Genomic DNA, 26,030 nt, shown 5'->3' with positions numbered 1-26,030 from the left:
TTGCGCTGATCTGCAGCAAATAAAAAGAGGTGCACAGAGAGGCAGGGACTTCATAGATCTGCAAATTCTAGAGGAGGCAACAGTGTAGAGTTTCATCTGAGCCATGTTAAGGAAGGAAGGGATTGATTTCATGGAAAAATTTTAAAATGTATAACTTTGATACACAGAGATGACAATTTAGGGGTTAAATCAAAGACCAGAGAGGGACTTTAATACATTAGAATGTGAGATTTGAGGACAACAATTATAACATTGCTTTATACATCAAATAGTAGCTGAACTTATTCCGTTTACAAACTTTCTTTCAACAACCATTTAATTTGAATACATTTCAAATCATCTGTTCAGCGACTTAAATCGAATGTATTGAATTATCTTGCAAACATACTATTATATTTATGAGATTCTCATTTTAGGATGTACAGTAGCTAAGTATTCAAATGTTACTAAACTACAACAAAACCTAGAAGCTGAATGGAAATTAACAACTTACAACTGACACATAGTGGATATCCAACCATTAAAATGTAAGTCTGTGTAAATTAAAAGAACAGTATACAGAAAAAAAAAAATTATCTTCCACTGTATACTGGACCATTAAGCCTCCTCGAGCTCCGCAGAAAAAGGACAATAGAAGTGAGGAAAAAAAAGAGATTAGGAGGATTAATTTAAAGCAGAAGCTAAGAAGAAATCTGTCATTCACTCTACCAGTGAATCCAGGAGAAAAACAGCTGGTTTACTGAGGAGAGCCGGAGGTAACTAGATCATCAACTTCAGTCTTACATGATAATTAGCTGGGATTCATTAATTGAGCATATAAAGTCATGTAATCTGGTTTCCTTAAATGTTTTTTGTTGCATTAGTGGACTGATGTTTGTGCAGTTTCGGCACAAAAAAGGTTCTCCACTGCTAACAGATGAGGATTTAACCTTCACAGAGTCATTGTCTGAATGTATTTTCATATAATTGAATGGTCTTACCCTTACAGAGGGATTTCACTTCTTGAGCGTGACCTTCACAGACTGTAATGAGGCGAGAAGAAGACATGCCCTCCTCGGGTGAAGACACCTTTAAAAGACCGCAGAGTGGTACACAGAGAGATTAGGCCCCTGGGGCGTTTAAATGCTAAACAGGCAAAACGACCCTCAGTGCTTTTGGTCTTTTGATCTTCCACCTTTTTAAATGGAAAACAGCTCCAATTAATTCAGCATTATGATCTGTAATATTACTTAAATATTCCATCCAGTAATACATATAGATTTAAATATTACTGCTGTGCAATTCAAGCAAGTTACAGTCAATTAAATGTGTTTTTAAATTCTTTATTTATTCTTCATTTTAAAATATAAAGGCCAAAGATAAGGTCCTCTTAGAAACACAATACTGGAATTTAAAAAAAATAAAAATCCAGTCCAAATTCTGTGAGGTCAGCAGTCAGTATAGCAAGAAATGAATTCATAATACAATAAAACACATCAATTTCTTCTAGATAAATCATAGAAAATAGCAAGGGAAGAAAATATCTATAACATCAAAGCTGATGAACACCGAGAAACTATGAAGCTATGTCACCAATTAAGTCAAATCGGTTCAACTTAAACTGACCAACACTAGTCAATAAAATGCATGCAGACATGGATAACACGGGTGACTGCTTATGGAACTGTCTGCATCAATCATAAATATTGTACAGTGTTTGACACCAACATCTATCTGCGACCTCTCAGTGGCACTGCTATCCCCTCATGCATTTTTAAGGATCTTGAATTAATATTCATTGTTATCAAAACTAACACAGTATAATATTGCACAAGCCCATAATTCATAATTCATGGGGTGGAAAGGTTTAGAATACTGTGACGGGGTGGCAGAAGCAGATGATATGGCAGGTCGTGTCATGTCCAGTGGAACCGTTAAAATCAGTTTTAATTTGGTTTCTCTTTTGCCGTCTTATCAGCGGCGCCACAGCTTTGAACTAGTGGCATAATGCTGGACCCAAAATAAATGATCTGCTGCAAACATTAACATCTATTAATGCGGATAGACCCAGAACAGAGGTACTGTATATATGCATGTGACATATTAACACTTTGACAAAGCAAGAGATTCCCCCAGACTTTTAGAACTCAGTTTAATCCAACAAAGACACTGAATTAAATGTCTATATTCTCTTCTATTTTACGTCTACATATAATAGCGTATATGTTTACTCTTTGTTCTTCAATGCACAATACTGTTTTTTTGTTTGTTTTTCTTTTTGGTTTTTTAATATTTCAAATATTAAAACACAAACATCAAAGTGCCATAAAAAAGTGAAACAGGGTGAACACAACTAGAAGCACAGCCAAGAGAGTGAGTGAAGGAGTAGCGTTCAGTAGCACTAACTATACATTTGGAGCAGATTTGCTTTGACCTGAGACGATAACATCCATCATTCTTTTTAAACTTGCAGCCACCACATTGTTATTCATTTCTCAATTTATGAAGCTAAGCAATCAGTAATACATGCAATTTTTGGACAATTACTGCTTTAATACTGTTATTCTAGCAAAACACTGGTGTAAAGTATAATACATCCACAGCTGTCTGCTATTCCAAGAATCCTGTTGCCAATGAAAAATGGATTTCAAGTGGTCCAAAGAAGTGTCCAGGTCTGAAGTGGTTCTGAGAATCACAGATGGTGAGAAAAATCAGGCTTCTTTCCATATTCTTTCCACATCAAACAGCCTGTTAAAGATGGGACTAATTAACTGTACACTGACTATGAAAGCAATTGTTTTTTCTGAAATGAACCACCTCATGCAATTTAATACTCATCTGCTGTAGCAGCCAATGGCATATGAAAACTGCATTAACTGTCACGTATATTAAAAAAAGGTAAAGTGACTAAAACACTTACTGCCAAAGGTGAGTTCATTTTCCAAATGAATAACGCAAGACTTGAAAACATGAGTTGTTGCGTAACATGCACTTTTCTTGGCAGAACACACCATACCAGCTCATGACAGCCGCATGTGTAAATCTTAATGGCTTTTTCCTCAAGAGCAATGAACAGTCTCTCTTCTCTTTCCCATCAACAATGATCTTAAACTCTTTTTGTCCTTTGTTTACAACATCCTGTCTGTCAATGAGGGTGTCTCCTCTGGCTTTGAGGCCACATCTGTTTGACTGTTAAACAGACAGACTGTGATGGTTCACTGACTGATTATGTCCCACAAAGACAGACTTAACATATCTGATTCCTCTTTAGTTCTGTGTGTGTCTGCGTCAGTGCAGTAGTTAGCAAATTTTTTGAAATACACCCACAAACACGAAAACCTGGGGGTGTGTTGGACACAAGATGACTTGACTTCACAATTTGATTTGAAGCAGCCAAATCACGAAAAGAGTTTTGTACACCGCTTCAGTAAAAATTACTTGTATAAATGGAGGATTTTCACTCATCTGTTATTAGCTGCTATCTGTGTATGTTTGAATGAACACTATGTTTACACCACAGATGTTAAACCTCTTAAAGCAATCCAAACAAATGTACATGAGAAACATAAACTGAGGATTTTACTGTCCAAACAACTGCAGAGAAATACAACGAATACTGAAGCACTAAGTGGGAGCCTTTGAGATGTTCGGTCACTTATTTTTGGCTCAACAAATAAAAATATGTTTAAGTGCGTTCTTTAGAAATAACTTGCTAATTTAGCACAACAAATCAGAATACAAAGTTCACGTTACTTACCATTATATTCATCTGTTTTGTTTTGTTTTTTATGAATGGATGCACATTTTGGTGAAGAAAAATAATTGATCATGCATCTCAATGTATCCTCTTAAGATATATATTGTGTGTGACTTGAGGGGACATCAAGTGGTCGGTTAAAGGATGTGTGCAAGCTGTTTAGTGGAGCTTATTTACATCACCAGCCGTGGGTCTTGGAGGTTCAATGTTCCAGGTAGAAGTCCAGGCAGCACCAACTGATACAGCAGCAGTCTTGTTACCCCTGACCTCTGACACAGGAATGAGGGAATCCCCACCTTTAATTTAGCCAATAAATGGGATCAAATTTGATCCCAGTCCTGCTTCTTGAAGAGATCACAGATTTGGTTCAGGTGGAAGAGATGAGTGATCAAATCAGGAAACAATAAAATGAGGGGACATGTGAGCTTAGCTCAATAACGGTCCTGGTAACAGTGGTTAAGGGTAACATCTCCCACCTCCTACCAGCCAGGGTTGGAGGTGGGAGAGGTTGTGTGCTACTCTGGTGTTTGCTGCCCCCTAGGGCTGAGAGCAAGGCAGTGCAGGTGGCTCAGGAGGGGAGGGAGGGCAAAGGAGGGCCAAAGGGGGGAGGAGGTAGAGAAAGGAGGAGGTGGGGGGACAGCGTTTAGGGCAGCGCTACTCATCACAGCCCAAAAGCTCCATTCGCAGGGTGATGCGCTCGTGCCACTCCCAGGGAAGGATGCGGACGTATCGGCCATAGAAGGGTGGCTCAAAGATGTTCTTTTTGTGAACGTTGTTGTCGCTGTTTCCTGGGAAGATCTGGATAAAAGACGGCAACCATTTAAAACAATACATCATTCATTCCGTAATGACTAAATAAAACTGGAAAGTTTTGCTGTCATTTTCTTCACAATTTATATGTTCTTAATGTAAACTCAGAAAGAACATTGCTTCAAATTACTTAGAGTCTGCTAATTAAAAAACTCTTAATAAAGACAAACATAATATGTGTGATGATTAACTGTATATTTTTAGGAATTATTTCTGGGGAAATTACATGAAAGGAAATAAATGTAGTAAGTTATCTTACTTTGTGAAAGTTGTTCTACTAGCACAAAAGTGAAAAGCAGAAAATCTTCCAACTTAACTGGACAGACACAAGCAGAAATTATGTAAAAGAAACCTTGACAATTAGTACTAGTTTGTAAACCATTTTAACACCATACCATAAAATGAAGATTAAGGCAAAAACTTAACTTCAGTCACAAATGTTTGATGGATTAAGTCAGAGCCCCTGTTAGTGGCCCACATCCCTGATTTAATGTCTTAATACTGGTCACATCTGGCAGATAAATTGATTTTGGATGCATTATGGATGAAGGCATACAGAGAACTAATCGGTCCCAGCGGTACCACAATTGGTTCTGGGTGTGTAGACGAGTATGTCAGACACAAGCTTAACTATTACTCAGAATGTTTTACTTGTTCTGTGAGAGCACAGACATGCAAAAGAGTGAAATTTTTTATTTTCTTCAACCTAAGTCAGTATTTATTTCCATTATTTAAAAATGTGCATATCTTTTATTTTAGTGTATTTTCTTAACAGCATTTTTCATACATTTAACTCTCTCTAAAATATTTTACAAAACGCCACGATGCTGTCTACATTTTTTTTATACACATCTCACATGCATTTACAGATACATTACAGTCCTCTCTTTCAGTTGATATTTTCTTTATTTGTATTTATATTCTGTGTTATTATATAATTACAACAGCTTGCAGAATTAATTTGGTTTATTTCATGTGTTACTGGACTGACCTTGTCTGCTCTTGTTTTCTCATCCTTCACTATAGTCCAGGACCGTCCATCATCACTGTAGGCCACTTTAAAAGCTGTAACAAACTGGATGGAGCCAAAGTCTTTGGCTCCCTGTGTGATGATTCCTGTGATTTTCTTGGGAGACTCCAGGTCCACCTGAGGATGCACAAACAACGTTACAAAAACAGCATGTGGCAAACTAATAAAACAACAACAGCTCTGACTTGTCCTCCTGCCCTACCTGCAGCCACTCAGATCGGTTGTTGGTGGCAGCGATCCAGGCATTGGTCTTGCCCTGTTTGTCCAGCCGGGCGTAGTGAGGGTGCCAAGTGAAAGCCTCAATGCTCCAGGTGCGGAAGGTGCTGGAGGCCGTGATCTGGCGGTCAGACACCAGTCGGGACTTCATGCCCATCGGCTCTGAACAACCTGAGGTGTTTGAATACACTGTGGAGGTGAGACAAGGCAGAGAGGAAGAGACAGAAAAAAAGAGGAATGGAAAGAGAGAGAAAGACAGCATGATGGACAGGGGACAGACAGGAAGCAGCCCAGGCCAGCCAGTGGTATGAAGCACCAAACAAGCACCTAAAGATGATGACGTGCAGGACGAGACCAGCAGATGCTGTATAGGTGAGTATACAGCTAGAGATGTGCAGTTTAAGCTTTGCTAAGGTCACACTGTAATCTCATAGTGCCTTCAACTCTTTGTTTCCACAATCTGTGGTTCAAGTTGACTACGCCCACATTATTAAGTGATTCTCCACAAGTTTTCAGTTTACAGCACTCTCACTCCAGGGCTTCAGACTAACTTTTCCACTAGTAGCACCGGTGTAACCAACTTTCTTATTAGGTTGCACCTTCCAAATTGTCACAGGCAAAACACATCACTTGCTAAACATCTGCTTATCAATAGACACCACATTGGCCGACGCTCGCTAAACGCCCCACATTGCAGGCTGAGGTAGCTGCTGTTGGGTGGTTGTGGTGTGTTCAGACAGGTGTGTGACCAAAAGTGGCCTTGAAAAGAGTAAACTATGGCTTTCTAATGTCTGATCTGTCCCAGATGGAACCAAGTGTTGTTTTTCTACATGTAATCTTTTCTAAGAGCGGAAAAAGCAGCTCATGTTGGTGCGCTCCTCATGCCACAAAAAGGCCGCATTTTTAAGCGTAAATACCAGATAGTGTTCATGTAATGGTGTAAAGCTAAAATCATGACTGTGATTAATATTTCTGCATTAGCCATTGTAAGTGAATGATTTGCTTTTTTTCCTTCAAAGGTTCAGTATCTTCCTGCCTCCACCTGCCCTCTGATCATCAGGTGTGTCTGTGTCGGACCTCTGTATCCACCTCCACTTTCTTCATTTAAAAAAAAAAAAAAAAAAAAAAAAATTAGCTACGGCTCACTTTATCTTTTTAACACACATCAACTAAACAGCTTGTTTTACGCACCAGGCAATGACAAACAGAACAACCAAAGTTACACAAGTAACATAGTGACACCAGTGCAGCTCAATGATCATCATTCACACACGAATGCGACCAGATGAAATTTCAACTCGCACACTCAAAAAACAATCGCATATGCAACCATTGTGGCCATAGTCTGGAGCCCTGGACTCTGTATAATTTCACATGTTCAGTATGTACTGAATACATGTCATAAAGTTGAAAGAAACTTGTGAAGCTCAGAGTATAGTCTCTAAAGGTTGTAACTTCATAGGTGTATGGATTAGTGGAGCAGCTGAGCATGATGCACAAAAAATATCCAGCTGTACTGTTGCTGTGTGACATCGCATACAGCACCCGTTTGTTTTCAAAACACTCTACACTTGAAGTGATTCACTCAGTGGAGTGGAATTCAGTCAGGGTTAGTGACACAACAAAATGCACTTTTAGTAGTGAAAGTATGTAAGTGTGTGTTTTTAAAAGATCATAAGAACAACACAGGCTGGATGTGAAGCAAAACAAAAATTAAGGAATCATGCATAAACTGCGAAGCACGATGGGAGAAGAACAAACACTGATCTGACAAATGAAACAAACATCAAGAAAGACAAGTGTCTGACAGTGTAATGACACCAGCGAGTTCGGAAGAACAACAACACAGGCTTAAGATAACATGATGAAAAGACATTTGTTGCAATACAGAAGACTTAAAAGAACCAAGTATTACATTAGCTTGCTTGGGTGACTGTTTAGATCAAGAATATGACCAATCTATTCTCTGCAGTTAAACTTTGACTCATTAGCATCCATTCTTCTGCAGTGATTATAATCATATGGTTTTGATAAGTTCTAGGGATCATCTTGTAGTAGACTCATAGCATACAGCTGTGTCGAAAGTTACTGAGTAGTGATATCATCTGAATGACATCCTTTGAAATATGATCAGTCACTGAGGGCAGACCTGCAAATAATTAGCAAGTAATCATCATAGCTACATGCTTTCCTTCAAAATATAGCTGTTTGATTTTCTTTCCTGGAAACACTTGTGCTAGTTTCAGTCACAAACATCAGAAAAGACAAACCTAACAATGTGCGCATGTACAAGCAGCAAGTCTATGGTTTTCTGTGTGAGTTTACCGTTGAGTTCGCAGCCCACTAGCTCCATTCGCATTGTGCAAGCCTTGCGACACACAACAGGAACAATGCGGATGTACTGGGCAATGATCGGGGGGTCAAACAGGTTGGTCTTGGTGCCGTCATTGTCCACGTTCCCCACAAACACCTATGAAAGAGGGGGAAGTTAGTGGCACTGTGTTTTCTTATTTTTAACCGAGTATTGCCAAACATCAGTAGTGGTAGCTTTTAAGCAGACATATACAGTATTCTAAACCAATTTGTTTCTCTGTTTCATAGTTGATGCAGTTCTCAAAACTGTCACAGTAAAGTTACAGTAAAGTATTACAAGACTTATTTGTGAGACGTGTGCCGTATGATTTATTCGTGAGAAAGGATGCTGCTCCCCCTTGTGGTTCATTTACAGTATATCTTAACACAGTAAATTGTCTTGGGGCAGGTGCAACTCAACTAGCACATCTTTCAATATTATATCAACAAAATCTAAATAAATCAGTTTAAAACAGGCTTGTGGACAATAGTGCTGTGGTTTTGTTGTGTTTCCTTACATGGTCCTTCCTCTGTCCATCTGTTCTGTACATGGTATATGTCTTGCCGTCAAGGCTGGAGGCCACCTTGAAGGCCTTAATGAACTCAGCTGTGCCCATACGACTGGCCCCTTGCGTCACAATACCTGAAAAGCGCATCTTTCTTTGCATGTTGATCTAGAAATATCGAGATAAGAGACACAAAGACAAGTTGTTTTGTTTTAAAGCAATTATCAGTGCAGTTAATGTCAGGATGTCAAACACTGAAAAAAAGAGTACAGCAGTGAGAATAATAATCCCACCAGTGTGTGATATTTCATCCATATAAAGAGCAACAATTAATCAAATGACTTATATTTGGCTAAAATGTATCTGTTCCAAATCTTGATGACTTATGACCTCTAAACATCTCCCTCCTACATCTCTCATTGGCTTTTGTTCGCTATCAATCTGTTAATGTACTGTATCACTGGTCTCACTTCGATCCATGGGTTCTTGTCATGTGCAGCTGCACTCCAGGCATTAACCAGTCCTTTGTTGTGGAGGCGGGCGAGCTCAGGTCCCCAGCGCTGCAGGCCCAGCAGGCTGTAGCGGACGGATGAGGCTGAGATTTGGGACTCAGCGATGCCTCCTCCCTCCATGCCGAGCAGAGAAATACAGCCTGAAAAGGTGAGATGCAGATGAGATTCAGGTATCACCTTTTCCTCCTGCTCACATAAACTTTCCATACAACACAGATACTTGATTCAAGTTTTCTGTAGATGTAATGACATTTCTTGGCAAAAAAGAAAAAAAAAATTTACTGGCAGACATCGTTTTCTGTATGAGAATTCAGACAAAATTTCAGTGCTATAGCTCTGAAGAGAAATAGCGAGTAAACAATGACATTAAAACTGATACTCATTTAAGTACATGGTCACATACACAGAAAGTCAAAGTCTAATACCATTCAGCCATATTATGTGTGTGTCTGCTAAACCTTCACTTGGCTGTATAAGACATAAAATCATTCAGGATGCAGTGCATTGAATTAGCTTAATTGAATACAGTATTGATTTTTCATTTGCAACAGGCTATCTTTATGCTGCCTATTGATCATTCTAAAATGCAGCAGCTTGGCTGCCATCCCAACCCTATCATCTTTAGTGTCTTCCTTCAGTTGCTCTTCCTTCAATAACAATGTTTCTGTGACAGCACCATTTGTACAACACTATATCTATACAGCCTAAGAATAAGTTGCAAATCTCATAGACAAACCGATCACAATATGTCTTTTTTGGTGGCCATTTTTGGGCCAAATGAGAGAGAATTTTGTAATGTGAAGTGTGGGTCAGTCATACTTACGCAGCTGACAATGCTTCCCTACATACGGGGAAGGGCAGTGGCATTTAAAATCTCCATCCAGGTCTCTGCAGGTGCCACCATTCTCACATGGCTGGCCAGCACAGTCGTTTACATCTGCAGAGAGATAAATCGCAGTCACTTAATGTAGTTAAGCATAAGGCAGAGGACAGGTCTACTGTAGGCAAGTTTGAAAGCCAATTGCTTTGAGAAGTGTGAATAATCATATCATGCAGAGTTTGGTAAGTTTCATAAGGAGATTAACTGAAGCCAAGCCAAAAGGACTGGAGCCGTTGCAGACAGCAGGTTAGTAAGAGGAACTTGTTTCTTGTTCTTAGACAGTAAATGTAGCCTTAATCAAGATAAGTGGCATCAAAGGACCAGCTGGACCAGAAGATTGCATAGTGCTGATTATAAAACAGTCTAGCTGTGTCCAGTTTGTTGAGTGTGAATATGAGCGTTACTACGACAAAAAAAAGCAAAACTCATGAGACATGCTATGTTCAAAGTTGACTACAGGATCAGCAAGAGTCATGCAATGCTTGTGCTATTTTCTCTGTAATTTTTTGTTTCACCTCTTGATGGCACTCTCACAAACACTATAGTCCCGCTCAAAGTCTGTAGCGAATGAGTCAGAGGGAGCAAAACGAATCAGCAGAATGAAGCGGTAATAAACTCCTTTTCATCTCTCACCCACAAGAACTGCCAGTGTGACTAAACCAGCTTTGAACACACTCTATATTGACTGTATTTGCGAGGAACAAGGCACAAATTTAGTTGCTTCTACAGATGACTGTATACCAAAAGGAAAATTTCAGGCAATTTCCAAAGCTTGAATCTTTAGTGGTTATTACGATGGATGAACATGCACGCAAACAACCCAGGCACAACGATGAAATGTTTGTAACCAGCAAACACACACATGGCAGCATCTCCCTGCCCACATGCTCTCCTATAAATAGCTCCATATCCAAACATTCATTTTCACACGTCACAGAAGGAATATAGTAATTCTGAAATGTGCATCCACAAACTCTGGATAACGAGATCCACAGCCATGACACTTCTGACTTCGGGAGCTCATGATAAATCATTAGAAAAAGATCCTTTCAAGCTGAAACAGTAGCAGAATAATTTATTAAAAAGAGCTCTCCACGTGTTTATAATAGCTCTTTTATTAATTTACTCTTGTGGAACAATGTGATACCTGTTTTCTGTCCGTATTCAGATATACTGATATACTCACAATATCAGGTCATCCTAAGGCGTTACTGGAACAATTAAGTTTTTATGATATGTAATGTATGATGTATAATGATGTCTAAGTATTCTAAAAAAAATCAGCTTGTAAAATAAACAGCAATTACAAACTAAAACAAGTGTGTAAATAAATGTGTAGGCCTAGCATCTACATGTTTGGGATTTAGCATCTGAACTACTTTCTACAGCCTTCTGAACTTTACACTTTAAGGTTGGTAAACAGGCTGGCAGGGCAAAAAGTTCGCAAAGTTGTCTTTCTCATGGAGGATTGACCTGCAATATGTCAAGGATCACGCACCTTCTACAATCCAGAAACCTACATCAGGGACTCATGACAAACTAACAAAACTTTGGTTCTGAAGAGCGTCAGCTGGTGGCCTTCTCTACTGTAAGAGGATTGAGCACCTGGTGGAACACACCGCCTGGTCAGCTCCAGGCTCTAATCCATTTATCCGACAACTGGAGGGAAGAGGGGGGTCATTAAAGGGAGGAGACTGAGCAGCACACAGTACCACCGGGACAGGTAAGGGAAGAGGTATATGTACTGTGATTTGCACAAATCGGATATATACATTCATGGCTCTCTGATTTAACTCTAACCATGTACGATGCTTAGAGATACTAAGAGACATTTGTCGAGGCTGAGCATGTAATAGGCAGAAAGACCAGCAGCAGTGACATGACACGTATCCAACAAACCCTTTGGCTTTTAACAGAAACAGTGCACTACCACAATATTTAGAGTGTCAATATCTGCCTCTGCATGAAGTAAAAACCAATAGAAATCTCATATGGCTTGTTTGAAACCTGACCTGGATCGATGCGAAGCCAAGGTCAGCTGGCAGTGCATGTGGTGATCAGCAAAGCTACACGCAGGATCTGTGCTGAAGCCAGCAGGATTTGGGGCCAGCCTGTGTCTGACAGCCCAAATCTGTTTTACTGGTGATGTCCTACAAAAGTATGGTGTCTTGCAACGTGTTATATTCTCCATACCTCGCAATGTGAGACCTCTGCTCAAAAGGGAATTCAAAGGGGGGTTTTTCAAGTAAACCATCTGTGACTTTTATGGTTCCACAAGACCATTTTTCTACAAAGCATAAGAGACATAAGTAAGAAAATTAAGAAAAATAAACTCTGGTCACAACAAAATATATTACAACACTATATGACAATTCTTACCTTATAGTAAAAAAATTTTTAGCCTTCAACTTTTGGACACAAAATTTTCCATGTGACTTACAGAGAAGTGAAGTTAGTCTTTACTACAGCCAATGACAACATGAATTGAGGAAATTACATACTTTTAATTACCATTCATACTGTTGTCATGGTACATTAACCAATGGGGTGCTCTACACCACAATGGTATTATAAAAAAAGGCTGAAAGGGTTCCCAGATGTGTTATTTTCTGTGCACTGTGGACTGGTCTAGCTGCAGTACACCAGGGAGTGCCAGAAGAACCCAGAATAGCTCACAGATTCACTTCTGTCCGCTGGAGGTATGCAGAGCTCTAAGATGAAACTTCTGATATCATAAAGTATATTTACCAAGCACAATATTTAAAGCGGTGTTTGGGAGTGCTCACTCTAAATAGATCAGGGCATGGTGACATCCGAACCTTTCCAATGTTTAATAATAACTGTGCTTCTTAAAACTGCAACATCTGCAGCATTTTAATATCTAGATTACTGCATTTCTGCAGTTTTAACTGCATATTCATTATTACTGTAAGACAAGCTCAGCTTACCCAGAGTCTGTAGTTGCTACAACAACTCCATCCTCCCTACATGTTCCAACAGATATACAGAGGGTACAACATGAGCATCTTACTCAGAGAAAAAAGGCGTCATCTAATTACAAAATCATGACTTCATGTTCTTGTGGCTTAAACAAAAAAAACTAGAAAGGGCTAGAAGTTTGAAGGACTTTCCCAGGCAGAACTTCTAGAGTCCAAACCGCATTATGATTACGTGTTTACATAAAAGTGGTTATTGTACTTTCTGGTGGATCTCAAGCAAAGCATTCGTCTCCTAACTGCTTAGTGGTCAAAAGGAAATGGAAATGAACAACCCAGTACTTTCAGGCTACAATAACTCTAAGAGTGAATACCAGAATACAGATGAAGAAAAATGATTTTAAAAGATTTTTTAAAGCAATGTTTTTAACATTTGTTGTTTTATAATTACTTTCTAGCAGACCACGAAATTCCAGATTTAATACTCATGAAGTTTGTTTAAATGCACTGGAAACTTATGATGCAGCCTAATAAACGTAATTGTTGTTTAGCTCAGTCATATCCGCTGCATTGGTTACATTTTCACAAAAGCACTCTGTGGTTAATTGTGACTTAACCCCTTTATTAGACTGTTGCCATTTTCACATTGATGTTTACCTGTGAGGGCTTAGCCTCTCTAGTCAAAACACCTGACAGCTGCTTCATGTTACTTAAGATCATGTTGTGGTTCCAGATAAGGAGCTTTAGGAGCCTGATCGGTCAACTTGTTAATACAGCTTGTTTAATACAGACAGTAGTAAACCCTGAAGTGTATACCAGGCTTCGACAAATCCATGACTGACTGACTGACTGACTGACTGACTGACTGACTGACACACAGACACAGACACAGACACAGACACAGACACACACACACACACACACACACACACACACAGGGGGGCATGAAGCCCAGTCTGCCCACACAACCACATCCTGGGAGGAGCTGAAAACTCTCCCAAAACAACAGAGATCAACACACTCAAACACACACCCGTTGGAGACTTCCAAACAGTCACACTAACAGGAATAATCTGCTCTGAAAATCTGGGATTTAGAGACTGTAAGCAAGAAAGAGACTGCTTCTCTCACAGTTTTTACCCATCTGCTTTGGCCTGAAGTGAACTGCTGTGGATATCTCACTCTCATTCTCTCTTTCTTCCTCTGCACCTCCATATTTGGGCTACTCTCCCCAACAACACACTCCTTCTTTACAACCCATAAAGGCTTTTAGGCCAATTTGACAAGACAGTCACAAGTGCTGCAGTCAGACCTGAGTAGTGAGTGTGACATTGTCAGGAGGGCAGACTTAATTCATCGTTCCGCCTCCATGTTCACTTTTTCGCCCGGCAACAGTAGCAGCGCTGACGCTGCTAGCACTAAGCGTGGACCGCCACTTTCTGTTGGCTAGACTGGTACGAGGGATGTGTGTATGTGTATGCTAAACAGTCTGTATATGAGATCATAAGCTGTGTGTGGTTGTTCATGTGGGTTGTGCAGTGCACACGTGACTAAGCTTTTTCCAGTAGAAGTTTTCTTGTTTCCTTGATATGTTTCTCAGTGGAATTTTAGTTCTTTTTAGAGGAAATGAATTCGGCAATTAAATACTGCATTTGAACTACACAATGACAAAGTGTTTCTAACTTATTTTCCATAATTGATAAAAAACCTTTAAAAAGGTATCAGACAGTAACATTTTCTATCCTATACTCTGTTCTCTGCTAGTCCATCTTCCACTTATTTACTGTTTCTATTTATAGTTTCAAAGATGCGTTGATTTCTGTGGGAACAACATTCTCTCCTACATCTGGCTCCAGTTTGCCCACTTCTACTTGTCATGCCTCACGTTTGGCTGTTTTGTGATTAAACCCACTCTCTAATTACAGGCTCAAATACACTATACATTTCTGAATATTTCATTTAATTGTCTGTCTCAATATGCAATGTCAGGGAGTGTGACAATGTTGGCTAAATGTTTAACTACACTACGCCTCCTTGGGTTCACCACAGTCACTGGTTTTCTGCAGCCTGTCTCCTTCTGTTTCACAAATACCATAGGAGCTGGCTACCAGGATGCTCATTCCTTGCCCACACACATGCACACACAAATTAGAGAGCACTTAAACTGTCAGAGCAGTCATCAGTAGCTGTAAAAGTTGGAGGACCTCCCTAACCCAGAAGTCCTCAGGAGGGTTCTCATAAACCAACATGGTCAAATAAAGTCCCTCATCATTATCCCTGAGGCATTATCTAATTAGTGCAAATGCCTACTCTGGAGAGGGCTCTTACTCTGGCAGCTAAACTAACATTACCAGCCAAATTACTTGAGAATGTATGGGTTTTGATGGGCTGAGATTTGTGGCTTTCAGGGGAAAATGAAAATGTTTATAGCAAAAAGGTACTCTGGGGATTTGAAATCAAAATAGATGAGACACTGTAAAGAACTCAGCTGGCTCAGAGGGCATATGTAATGTTTCAGTGGTGTTAGAGACTTAAGGGAGAATGATAGGTCTTTCAGTATAACAGGACACATACTGTCAGTGTGGATGAGCTGACCCAAAGGTGGCACATCTAACACTGACATGATCTCACTGTTTTTTTGTTGCTGGCCTTGACTCAGAGATAGTGCTGAATTCAGCAGTTCCCTGTCTGGGGGTACATGTGGGTGTGTGTGTGTTTAGTGTGTTGTCAAATTCCTCAGCTTCCACATGCAGCCAAGAGAACAGAGAGCACCTGGGTCAAAGAAGGAAAAGAGACAACAGTGCAACAGACAGTCTGATTTCCACTGTTACCTTTGTTTGAACTTAAATCTGCGCCTTGGACACCTAGGATAAAAAGGCATATATGATCAAACACAAGACACTTTGGCTCTTTCAAAAGTCCCACTTGATTCTTGTTAAATTAGGTCTTTACACACACTTGGCCACTGCTATTCTGCTGCTTTCTCTTGCAAACAGTAGCCATCTGTCTCTGTGTGCAGGCCTGGAGGCAGTTGGAGGAGAACAGCACATGTTCCCAGCATTGCTTCCCTCTCGCAGGTTGACCCTGTTTGAACCAACCTCATCTGAGTGACGTTTGAATGAAGCTGCATAAGGGCAACAGCTGTCTCTCTGGTGGCCAGCATCCGTCTTCATGTTAGGGTGTCGGGTTATACAGATAAACAAGGACTTCATCACACTTGCCAATTAATTTGACTAGGAATGTACAGTATATCTACAGTTAGCAATAAAAAGGATACTTGTATATAAACAATGTTATTTCATCATTGTAGATGAAACTCATCAAGAATGTCTCCTAAATAATTAAGATTCATTATTGCTACTCATTATTGTATTTTCACTACCTCAATAAACAACCTGTGGTAATAGTCAAAAAAATGTTTCATAGGCAGCCTTTACTACATGCATTTATACTCTATGAAGTGTGACTAGAAAGATAGGGAGACTGCCCCTATGACTCTTAAATTTGCCACTCTTCGCATTAACAATTCTTCTTGTGAACTGACACACCATTCCCAATGCTCCTGCCACTGAAGATGGTGCATCGGGTCAGCAGCGTGACCAAGAACATGCACACTGTTTTGCAGACAAACCTGGGGTTGTGCACTATGAATTAGATCTAAATTAGATGTGTGCAGATCAGATGGTTCATGATGTGCATACAGAACCAGACTTTCAGGGAGCATTGCAAACATGGCAGGAGTGCTGGGATGTGTGGTTTTGCTTTTTCTAGGTCTAAGTTTATCAGACCTCACACAATATATTGGTGAAAGCAGTACTAATGAAACTACTGAAGAGGGTGCACAGACTTACTGTTCTGGCAGTGAACTCCATCAAAGCCCGGCTGGCATTTGCAGACATATTCACTGAAGACATCACCTCTGCGGGACTGGCCCGTTACTTCACAGATGGCATCATTCTTACATGGGTTGGGGTTGCAGGGTCCTTTTGGTTAAGACAAAGCAAAGTTTAACTTTAAGCAGTCCTATGAAAGAAGCTTTAATCAAATTTGGATTGGGGCTAGTCTGGTCAAAATTTTAGAAAATGCATTTCAAAAGTTGTGAAATTTGACCAAATACTAATTTAATTTACAATTCAGCTTTACAGCTGCTAGAAGTGTATTTCTAAAGTATGTGATAAATTTTCTTTGTAGTAATTGCTTAATCGGCAAACTGGAAAACAAAGACCTTAGAGGCATATCTCACCAGTCTCAGTCTCATTGCAGGTTTCTCCAGAGAAGCCATCAGGACAGATGCAAATGAATGGAGCCCCTGCCCCAGTCACGCAGGTTCCACCATTGCTGCACACATTCACCGTACAGTAATCACCTGAGGAGGGAGAAATGACAGGTTGAGTACTACAGAACATTTGAACAGATGATAAACAGCTACTCTGCTCCAGCCATGGGCTGCCAGAGGACTTCAAACAAAACTAGTATTATCTTTTATTTGATCAAGTTAAAACAAATCCCTCAACTGAAAAAGTACTCTTCTTCAAATCAGCTGCTCCAAAAGAGCAGCAACAAGAAATATTGTATAAAAACATACATTTAAAAAATGGCTACACCCTCTTTCACCAAGATGTGGTTTATACTCCTCATTTCACATTCAGAAATGCCTGAAGCTAATTACTTCCTGTCAAATGTCTGATAATCCCAGGCCAATATTTCAGGACAGGAAGAGGGAGATCAGATATTGCAGCAGTTGCGATTTGTAAGCAGATTTTTCACTGGTTCTATAAATGTTGGAACTATGTTTTCCTATTTTTGTTCCTTGAGAAGTTTTTAGCACTCCAACATTTTTTCTGAACATGTTTTGAAAGAGCAGTGGTGAAAATTAAGTTGTCTCTCATTATTGCATTCTCCACTCCATTCTTTTGTTGTGCTGCTGAATGAAGAATAAACAGTCTGCTGCACGTTGGATGTGATGGTCTGAACAGCTGAGTAAGCCATAACTACATTGTAAACACAACACAAACACTGGATGCTTCCACCGCCATGTAACTGCTGCCTGGCCTGAACCTGACAATCTGGCAGCTCTCTGGGCACAAGGGAAATCATGTCAGCTAGCACTGGGTAGAGAAAAAAGGACGTGAAAAAGCATGTAGTGGTTTGCAAAATTCAGAGTGAATGATTTGCTGTTGAAAAGTTTCATTTCATGTTGCTTACAAAATAATTAATTGCACAAACTGGAAACTCAGTATGACATTTCAATTAGATGCCACAGATCCGCACAAACCAGCAAGCCCCAAGCTTAAGGTTCAAGCAATAATCCATGCGTAATTACAATTTTCTGCACATGGATGGAAATAAACTCTTAAATTATACCCTTACAGACCCATTATGACACTTGGAATAATATAGAGGAACTGAATAATTGAGAGTCTTTAACACTTGAGAAGACAGGGATGGCTTTTCTAAACACTTCTCATTTAGATAATTGTTAAGGAAATTGAGGTTGGACCCCAAGTGTGAAATTGGTGGTTGAAGCATCACCACTGTCCGCCACAGGCTAAAAAAAAATAGCTGTGTCCCCATTTTTTAGTGTTTCAGGGGGATACTCCTTCCTAACCTCAAACAAAACAGTCATGGGTGTAGATGACACTTTTTTTTTTTTAGCCTTCTACAGTAAAGATAAGAGCTGTTCTAGTTGTGCTGATGGTATAATTCTCAAAAGCCACAGGGCCACAGCTAAAAATGGTATTTCTGAGGGACTTATATGTCCTCTCAGTTTTTCGATCCTAGGATCTTCAGTAAAAAGCCTTTTGGATGACAGGTGAAATGTCCCCAAGAAACTAAAAGAGCAGTATGGCTGCATTTTACTGAAGCTCCTAGGATTGCCATGACCTGGATGACTGAGAAAAGACATTGCCTTTTGTACACAGTCACACACACTCTAATTTATTCCTCAAAAACACTCAGGGATGAGCGCACTCTGAGTGGTTTATTCAGGGAAAACTCTGGCCAACAGAGAAACACTAACTGCTCTTCAACAGAAGACAAAGAATTTAAAAAAAAAAAATAAAAAAAAAAAATCAAGGTATAAATGACCAGTAAGTAGTTGGTGGATTGCACTTAGCATTTCTATTTTTAACCTCTAATGTATAAAATCTGGATCCAATGTATTATTCATTAGCAATTAAGGAGATGTAGGGCACATCTGCATCATATTCAGTGGGAGAGAAGAAAAAAAGAGGAGGAAAGAGATTTGCTTTGTAGACATTCGATTTGGCTGTTTATACACAAACTGCACTTCCCATGGATGTCAAGTAATATCACTGCTGTATCCAGTGTCATGGCCTTCAAGTGCTTTCAAATCTCATGGGAGTCCTCAGCAACAGGCGTGCCTGGCACTGCCAACACATCCTTATCCAAAAGTTGCAGCTTGTTTACCTTTGAATAGTAACACAACCTCCCTTCCTACCCTGGCAGACGGCTCCCGTCAGGAAGCCTTGCTAATGCCAAAAGAAGACAATGCTGAACAAATGACTCTAAGAATGAACATTTTACTGGAACAATCTTACTGAAAAATTATGAGATAAAAACAAAACAAATATTAGACAGATACTGTACGTCATTTAGCTGTTTCTGTAAATGATGCTTGTGGTGCTCTAACTGAAGGGTAATTTAACCAGGAGCCTGCCTGGATTTACTGAGGAAATTAAATTAGTGATGTATCAGGTAGTGTGGTCCGCCAAGAGACAGTGATCAAACCAGGCAAAGCCATATATGTATAAAATACATGAAAAGATAGTAAACAGTGCTAAATTTCCCCCCTTTTCACACCTTTTCCACAGTGCCCTTGAAATACAATGAGATTTGATGGGTTACAAGACATACACAATATGCCCAAACAACAGTAAAACCAGCTGCCCCCTCCCTGCTCAGTTCTGTTCCCATTCAAGGAAAACCAGAGTCTTATTCCATCTCATCCTCTACATGAAAAGCTGACAGACATATGCAGTTTCAGATAAGTATGTTTTTCTAGCTCAAGGGAAATGATTGACCATAGTTTCGGTTCAGTTTATTGAGAAATCTCAATGGGAAAGTACGCTTTGATTTCAACAATTCTAATGGATCCAAAAAGGGATGTGTATAGGGGATGTTAAAACCTCAACAGGCACAAATCAAATTATCTACAAGGCTAGATATCATAGATGTATGTGTGACAGTTTTTGTAATTTTTTGGTACTATTTAAGGTGCTGCAGCTGCTCAGATACGGAAAGTCCCAAACAGCTGTAGCAATCCGAATACACAGATTGCATGTATAAATACTGGCTGTCCACAGGTCTCTCTGACCTCTGCAACAACTGTCTGCACCAAATTCAAAACAAGCCTTGCCATGTTAAAGTTATCCTGACTTTAACTAGATGTGGGCAAGGACCTATAAACACAGACTACATTTCAAAAACAACATGGCCGTTATTAGTATATCTGTTTTCATTATGAAAAAGAAACTGTTATCTGTTAAAAAAAAAAAAAAAAAAAAACTGGACAGCTACCAGAGCGATAAGTCATCTGAGGATACAAGCACAAACACATCTATTTTGCAGCAATAAATATTATGTGAAATTTATGAAGATTACACCAGTGCTTAAAGTGACAAACATGGTGCCACACTTTGTCTAAACCACAGTGACAGATTAGGAAGGTATGTGAAGTTTTGTTTGGCAGGAAAAGCCATTTCCACAGGGCATTGTGCTTTTCTCACTCCTTATGAGTCATGGTCTGTGCCTTTCCCATGATGCCTCTGCCCATGAATGAGGTTAAAATGCCAGAACAAAAACACAGAACAGTTACAGCCAACTTCACATAATGACTTAGTCCCCAAAGTGACCCACTGATAAAAGGTGTATGTGAATCTGTAAAATTTTGTCAGATATTAGGACACAGTGGAGATTGGGTACAACACCATAGTATATCCACTGTATATCCAACTTACAGTATCTAAAGGATCCACTGCCAGTGTATGACACCAGAGGACAGCATCAGAAGTCTCAGCTGTTTTGGTGGCATTAGGAAGAAAATACACAATACTAGGCAGGTGGCTTCATAGTGTTTAGCTCTACCGATAAAGTATGCTTATACTGACTACTGATACTGACTAACAATGGGTAACTTCTCTCATAAAACTTTTGAAAACAAGGCTCATATTTTAACTGATTTCAGTGACAGTGATTTGGCTGCACGGAAATGGGTTTGGAGTTAGTGTTCATGATAAGTCACATGTTTGCTTCTTGGAAACAAAGAAGCAAACGTGGCAAACATTCAGTCATTCAGCATTACAAGAAACTAGCAATGTGAATTACCTGAGAAGATATTACAACAAGAGAGTAAAACACCTCAGGGCTGTGTAGTTAAACCTGCTCGAATAAATCCTTTAAGGGCTGTGTGCCATGACTGAGGATGAAGACTGGGGAGCCTTTTCAGGACAAAAGGGGTAGGAGTGGATCATCTGAGGACACTTAATGCAGCACAGTTCAGAGAAACTACACAAAGGCCAAATAAAACTCATACTGACATCAGTGTGCAGGCGAAACGTCACTATTTCTGGAGGCTACTGGGTCAGTTTTAGACTGCTGTCAGTTTTAGACTGACAAAGTCTGGTATTTAATGCATATGAAAATATATATATGGGAACCTATGGGGAAAAATCTCTTTCATCTGAATTATTCTTGAGTAATCAAAGATGATGTAGCGCAAATTGGGGGGTTACAAACATGTAATACACTGGACAATTTAAGAAGGTTTTGAGGGATTTAGCTGATTAGACAGAACTATGGAAAGCGGTTGACTTAATTTGAATGAGTATACAAAGTAAAATATGTTATGACTCGATAGATCTACTCCATAATACTGGCTGAGTAATTGCTATATAATTGCAAACAAAAATATACACATATAAGTATCTTCTTTTTTTTCACAATAGATAATCTTTATTGTCCCAGGATGACAAATTTGTATTTCCATTTGCATTTAAACAAATCTCACAGAAAAAAAACATACACAAGACGAAAACACATAAAGCAGATGTATGAATGCATGCATTCATACCCATGCTTCTAAATCTATACTGACACATACTTAGACTAATCTGTGCCACATATTCAGTGTACTGTTTTATTTAAGGCTGCTATGATTGAGAGTAAGAAACTCCTACTAAAGCAGTGTCAAGTGTGAGATGGCTCAGTTCTTCAGATCTGAGAGATCAGGGGTGGAAGGGCCAATGAGCTTTAAGACAGTGAGCCTGATGTTTTTTTTTTTTTAAGATATAGCATGGTTTAAAAAGACAGAGAATAAACTCACATGGAAGAGAATTCAGAATAACACTACAATTGAAGGGGATGTACAAAATATAAAATATGCGTGTGCATCAGTGCTCATATCTGATGTGTCCTGAGGCCTTGAAACAGTAAACAAGCTGCCCTCTGCTCTGTCAAGCACACAACAGCATGCTGGGGCAAAAAGACTAGCAAGCAAATATAGAAACTCTGTGTTCCAGAAAGCCAAAGGGAGAAGCTTACATCACACACAAACACACACACTTGTCCAGTCCTCGTTAAACTGTTAAGGATGTGCTGAAGTATAATAAGAAGACCTAAGACCTGTAGTGTTCAGTCTGATCTGACAATCTGCCACTGTCAAACTGCAGCACTTGATGAAGGAGATGTGAGAAGAAGGGAACCTTGGCAAGTGTAACAGGGAGTGAATTTATTAGGGTTAGACTGACACAGTGAAACTGTTCGTTAAATCCTTCGATAAATTGAGCTTTTTTAACATTAGGATCAGCAGGACTCCAGCTGCAGGTGAGTTTTCTGCAATTGCTACTCCAGAGCACCGCCATCTGCTACTGCTCCAAAAAAAAAAAAAAAAAAAAAAAACGATGGCCAGACTCTAAAAATACACACTAAAGTCACGCACTATCAACAAAATAACAAGCTTTTCTCTGAAGTAGTACAACTGAAACAGAGCTAAGAATAGCATCACAACAGTCTAAATTGAGGCTGTATCTGTATGTCAGTACTGTAATCAATTTGCCTTTGCCTGTTTTCTCCATTCACATGAACACATAGATTTTGCGTAAACAAACAAAACAGAACTCTAAGCACTGCCAATTCTCTCCTTGGCTCAGTGTTTAAGCTCACAAGACAGGGTGTAAAATATTCAACATGACAGATTGGAAAGTGGGGCGACAGACACTAATAAAGTTGCCCAAATTAGAAGATACTCCATATTGCAATGAAACATTGATTAAGGAAGCTATTCAAAATTGAAATGGAATAAAAAAAGAGTCAGTCCTGTCCTGAGGGATTCGGTGGGAATAGCAATGATAAAGTCATCAGTGCTGAAGAAGACAGCAGCCTGAGGGGAAGACCCAACATGGGCAGATGGTAAGAGCTAGATTTGACAATGGATGCAGATATTTTCTTCACACATTCACAAATTTACTGACTCAAGAATTCCCTGTGTTAATATACTAGCAGATAAATCCACTCTGGTGCTTGCAAGGACAATTACTGTCTTTGTCAAATAAGTCAAATGATCAGTCATTTTGGCAATTCATTTTCAGTCAGTCAGTTATCACTTGAGCTGTATTCCAGTCTTTGTCTTGGAGGTCATTGGGTTTTGATATACAATACTGAATATGATATTTACAAAACAAAGTATACAGTGCACATCATTTTATGCTATAAGTCAATATCTAATCTAATTGTGCCTCAAACTGTAGCATTTTCAGGTCATACAAATTTGTTGTATTCAGCATTTTCCAGAATATATTCCTCCAAACCTTCAAGCATTGCAAGAATTTATCAGCTAACTTGCTAAATCTGCACCAATTTAGACAGAGAAATGTTCACATCCACCTGCCTGCAAGCACAAATTATACAGATACACATGCTCAAGCCACACCATTGGCCGAGCGTCTGGCTATATTTAGCCCTAGTTCACTCAGCTACCCTAAGTGGTCTTGTTGTGAGAAAAGACTGCCTCAGCCCTGACACAGAACACCATTTTCCACTTCTCTCTTCTCAGCAGCTAACAGAGAGGACAAGCAACTAGAACCTGCTGAATTGAGCCTAATCAGGTAAAACACAGCGGAATATCCTCACAGCTTTTAAAATGCTCTGTAAACACTTTGCATGACACAGCAGCAACAAGTCATATGTCCCACCCCTCTCCCACTACCACCTCTTTGGCAGCGTGGATGTGTGGAAAGGACTCAGCAAGCGCTGTTGTGGGTGGAAGTTCACTGGCATGTCTGTGTTGGCGGATGCATCCGGAAAAGTGACTCAACGTTGTGGTCAGAGTAACCACACCTATTCTCCACGGCTGTCCCGTCCCTGAGCCTCAAGGAACAAACACGCTTGTAAACACTCTTCTGTCCAAGTTGCACTGTTTTTCAGGTTGTATTTTTTGAGAAAAGGTACAAAAGTGCACCAAACCCTCGTGCAATGTTGCACAAGGGAAAATGAATATAACATAATGAAAATCTAAGTGGAACAGATTATTTTCAGTGTATCAGTCATTCCGTTTGGCTGCTCTGGAAGGGGGGAAAAAAAGTTGTTTATTTTACAGAGTTCCCAGTAAAATATCTCTATTAATATCTAAACTGAAGAAATCATCCGCTGACTCATAATGAAGACACTTGCATGTGCAGCCTGTAGTTTGCCAATACAGTCAATCAAAACAAGCACTGGAAACCACGTGCACTGCACACGACTCAAAATTCAATAATCTACAGTTTTGTCAATTAAAGGGACTGAGTAAAAGTATTTTGATAAAATGTCATAAGCAATGTGTCAAAGGCCTACTTTAATCTCAAGCAATCCTGTGATCTACCTTGTGCATTAGTTATCCATTTTGTATTACGTTGTGCTGCACATTTTGAAATAAACCTGTGAAGAACATAAAATGTGCCTAAGCTTTGACAATAAAGGTTGATCCCTAAAGGGGAATCGTCAGTAATTTATTGTTTATCAAATAGATAGTCACAAGTTTCATCTGAAAAGAAATATTCAAGTTGTCTTTTACACACCACTAGCCCAAGTTATGAAATATTTCTCCATAGGCAAAGAGTGGAACATTTTTACAACTGGAAAATACATCATACCAAGGAAAACACTTGTGCGACATGTGATTTCATTCCCTTGGTGTGTGAGCAGAAATGAAGGCAAAGGAGTCAGGCCATTTTGCCTTTTGTCCATCGGCCTAAATGTGTTTGATGCATGGAAATGCAAACAAAGCCTGGCGCCACTGGCAAGAGGTTAACACTGGAGAAGTACAATAGCTAGCCTACATGTGTAGTGCTTCGCTCTGTACTACGCTACCCTTGGGTTCTGAAAGCATACATTTGGAGGTCATGGAATGTCTGACCAAAATAATCTGAAAAAACACGCTTCTAAGGGCTGTTATTTTTCCGTCTTCTTGAATTGAGTGACGGTCCTCAACACACAACTGCCTATTTTTGCAGTTTCAGAACCAAACAGCGTCCTAGTTCACACATTCCCACACGTCTGGTTCACTTATTCAAGAGGAACTGGAACTTGTACACCTACAAATGCCCACCGCTCCGTTACTTGGGTGATGAATTGACGGTGGCACTTGTGCCAAGCTGTGACTAAATCACCACATACCACACACTCAGCGAGTAAAAAACACACCGAAGCGTTAAGAAAATCAACAGCTACTTGTACACTGAACAAATTCCAAGAGAGTGAGAAAAGACACAGAGAAAAGGCAACTTTAGTGAGCAACATCCACCAAGTCAACTGAAGCAGCGACGGAGCGGGACGCTAACGGCGAACTGTAAACAACTGAAAAACAGGCAACTTACCGTTAACCCCAAACACCAGGCAAGCTGTGAAAAGTTGCAGGCAGAGGAGGAAACGCGTCTGCTCCTTCATAGCTGCTGTTTCTGTTGGTCGTTAATAGTCTGTAATCGGTTTGCTCTGAGGACGACAGGTCGGCTGGAGCTCAGCGGAGTTGTGGACGCTGCTTCTGCAGCGGCTCGAGC

General features: G+C 39.8%; 1 protein-coding gene across 4 annotated transcripts; it reads right to left on the bottom strand.

Annotated features, from left to right (window-relative positions):
- Nucleotides 1-1,306: 1,306 nt before the first annotated feature.
- Nucleotides 1,307-26,030, bottom strand: mfge8b (milk fat globule EGF and factor V/VIII domain containing b). Of its 4 annotated transcripts, none has more exons than XM_023272624.3 (11): nucleotides 25,851-26,030; nucleotides 17,222-17,344; nucleotides 16,830-16,961; nucleotides 15,810-15,842; nucleotides 9,986-10,099; nucleotides 9,121-9,302; nucleotides 8,663-8,818; nucleotides 8,118-8,262; nucleotides 5,779-5,981; nucleotides 5,538-5,693; nucleotides 1,307-4,534 (listed from the first exon to the last, which is right to left on the bottom strand). In XM_023272624.3, exons 1-11 carry the CDS (start codon nucleotides 25,918-25,920, stop codon nucleotides 4,391-4,393), a joined length of 1,458 nt encoding a protein of 485 aa, XP_023128392.2. In that variant the 5' UTR covers nucleotides 25,921-26,030; the 3' UTR covers nucleotides 1,307-4,390. The 4 variants fall into 4 exon arrangements, with proteins under 4 accessions (XP_023128392.2, XP_023128393.2, XP_023128394.2 ...); XM_023272625.3 differs by having other exon boundaries at nucleotides 5,779-5,963; nucleotides 25,851-26,029; XM_023272626.3 differs by lacking the exon at nucleotides 15,810-15,842.

Source organism: Amphiprion ocellaris, chromosome 3, assembly GCF_022539595.1.
Source record: "Amphiprion ocellaris isolate individual 3 ecotype Okinawa chromosome 3, ASM2253959v1, whole genome shotgun sequence".
Lineage (NCBI taxonomy): Eukaryota > Metazoa > Chordata > Actinopteri > Pomacentridae > Amphiprion > Amphiprion ocellaris.
Note: the sequence above shows the minus strand (reverse complement) of the source record. Positions and strands in the feature narration are given on the sequence as shown.

Excerpts from the sequence above, each read along its gene's own strand:
- mfge8b (XM_023272624.3), bottom strand. The coding sequence starts at position 25,920 with ATGAAGGAGCAGACGCGTTTCCTCCTCTGCCTGCAACTTTTCACAGCT. Across the intron at positions 10,100-15,809 it reads AGATTTAAGTTCAAACAAAG|ATGTAAACGACTGTGCTGGC; the intron begins GTAACAGTGGAA and ends ATCTCTCTGCAG. Across the intron at positions 4,535-5,537 it reads AGAAAACAAGAGCAGACAAG|ATCTTCCCAGGAAACAGCGA; the intron begins GTCAGTCCAGTA and ends TCTTTTATCCAG.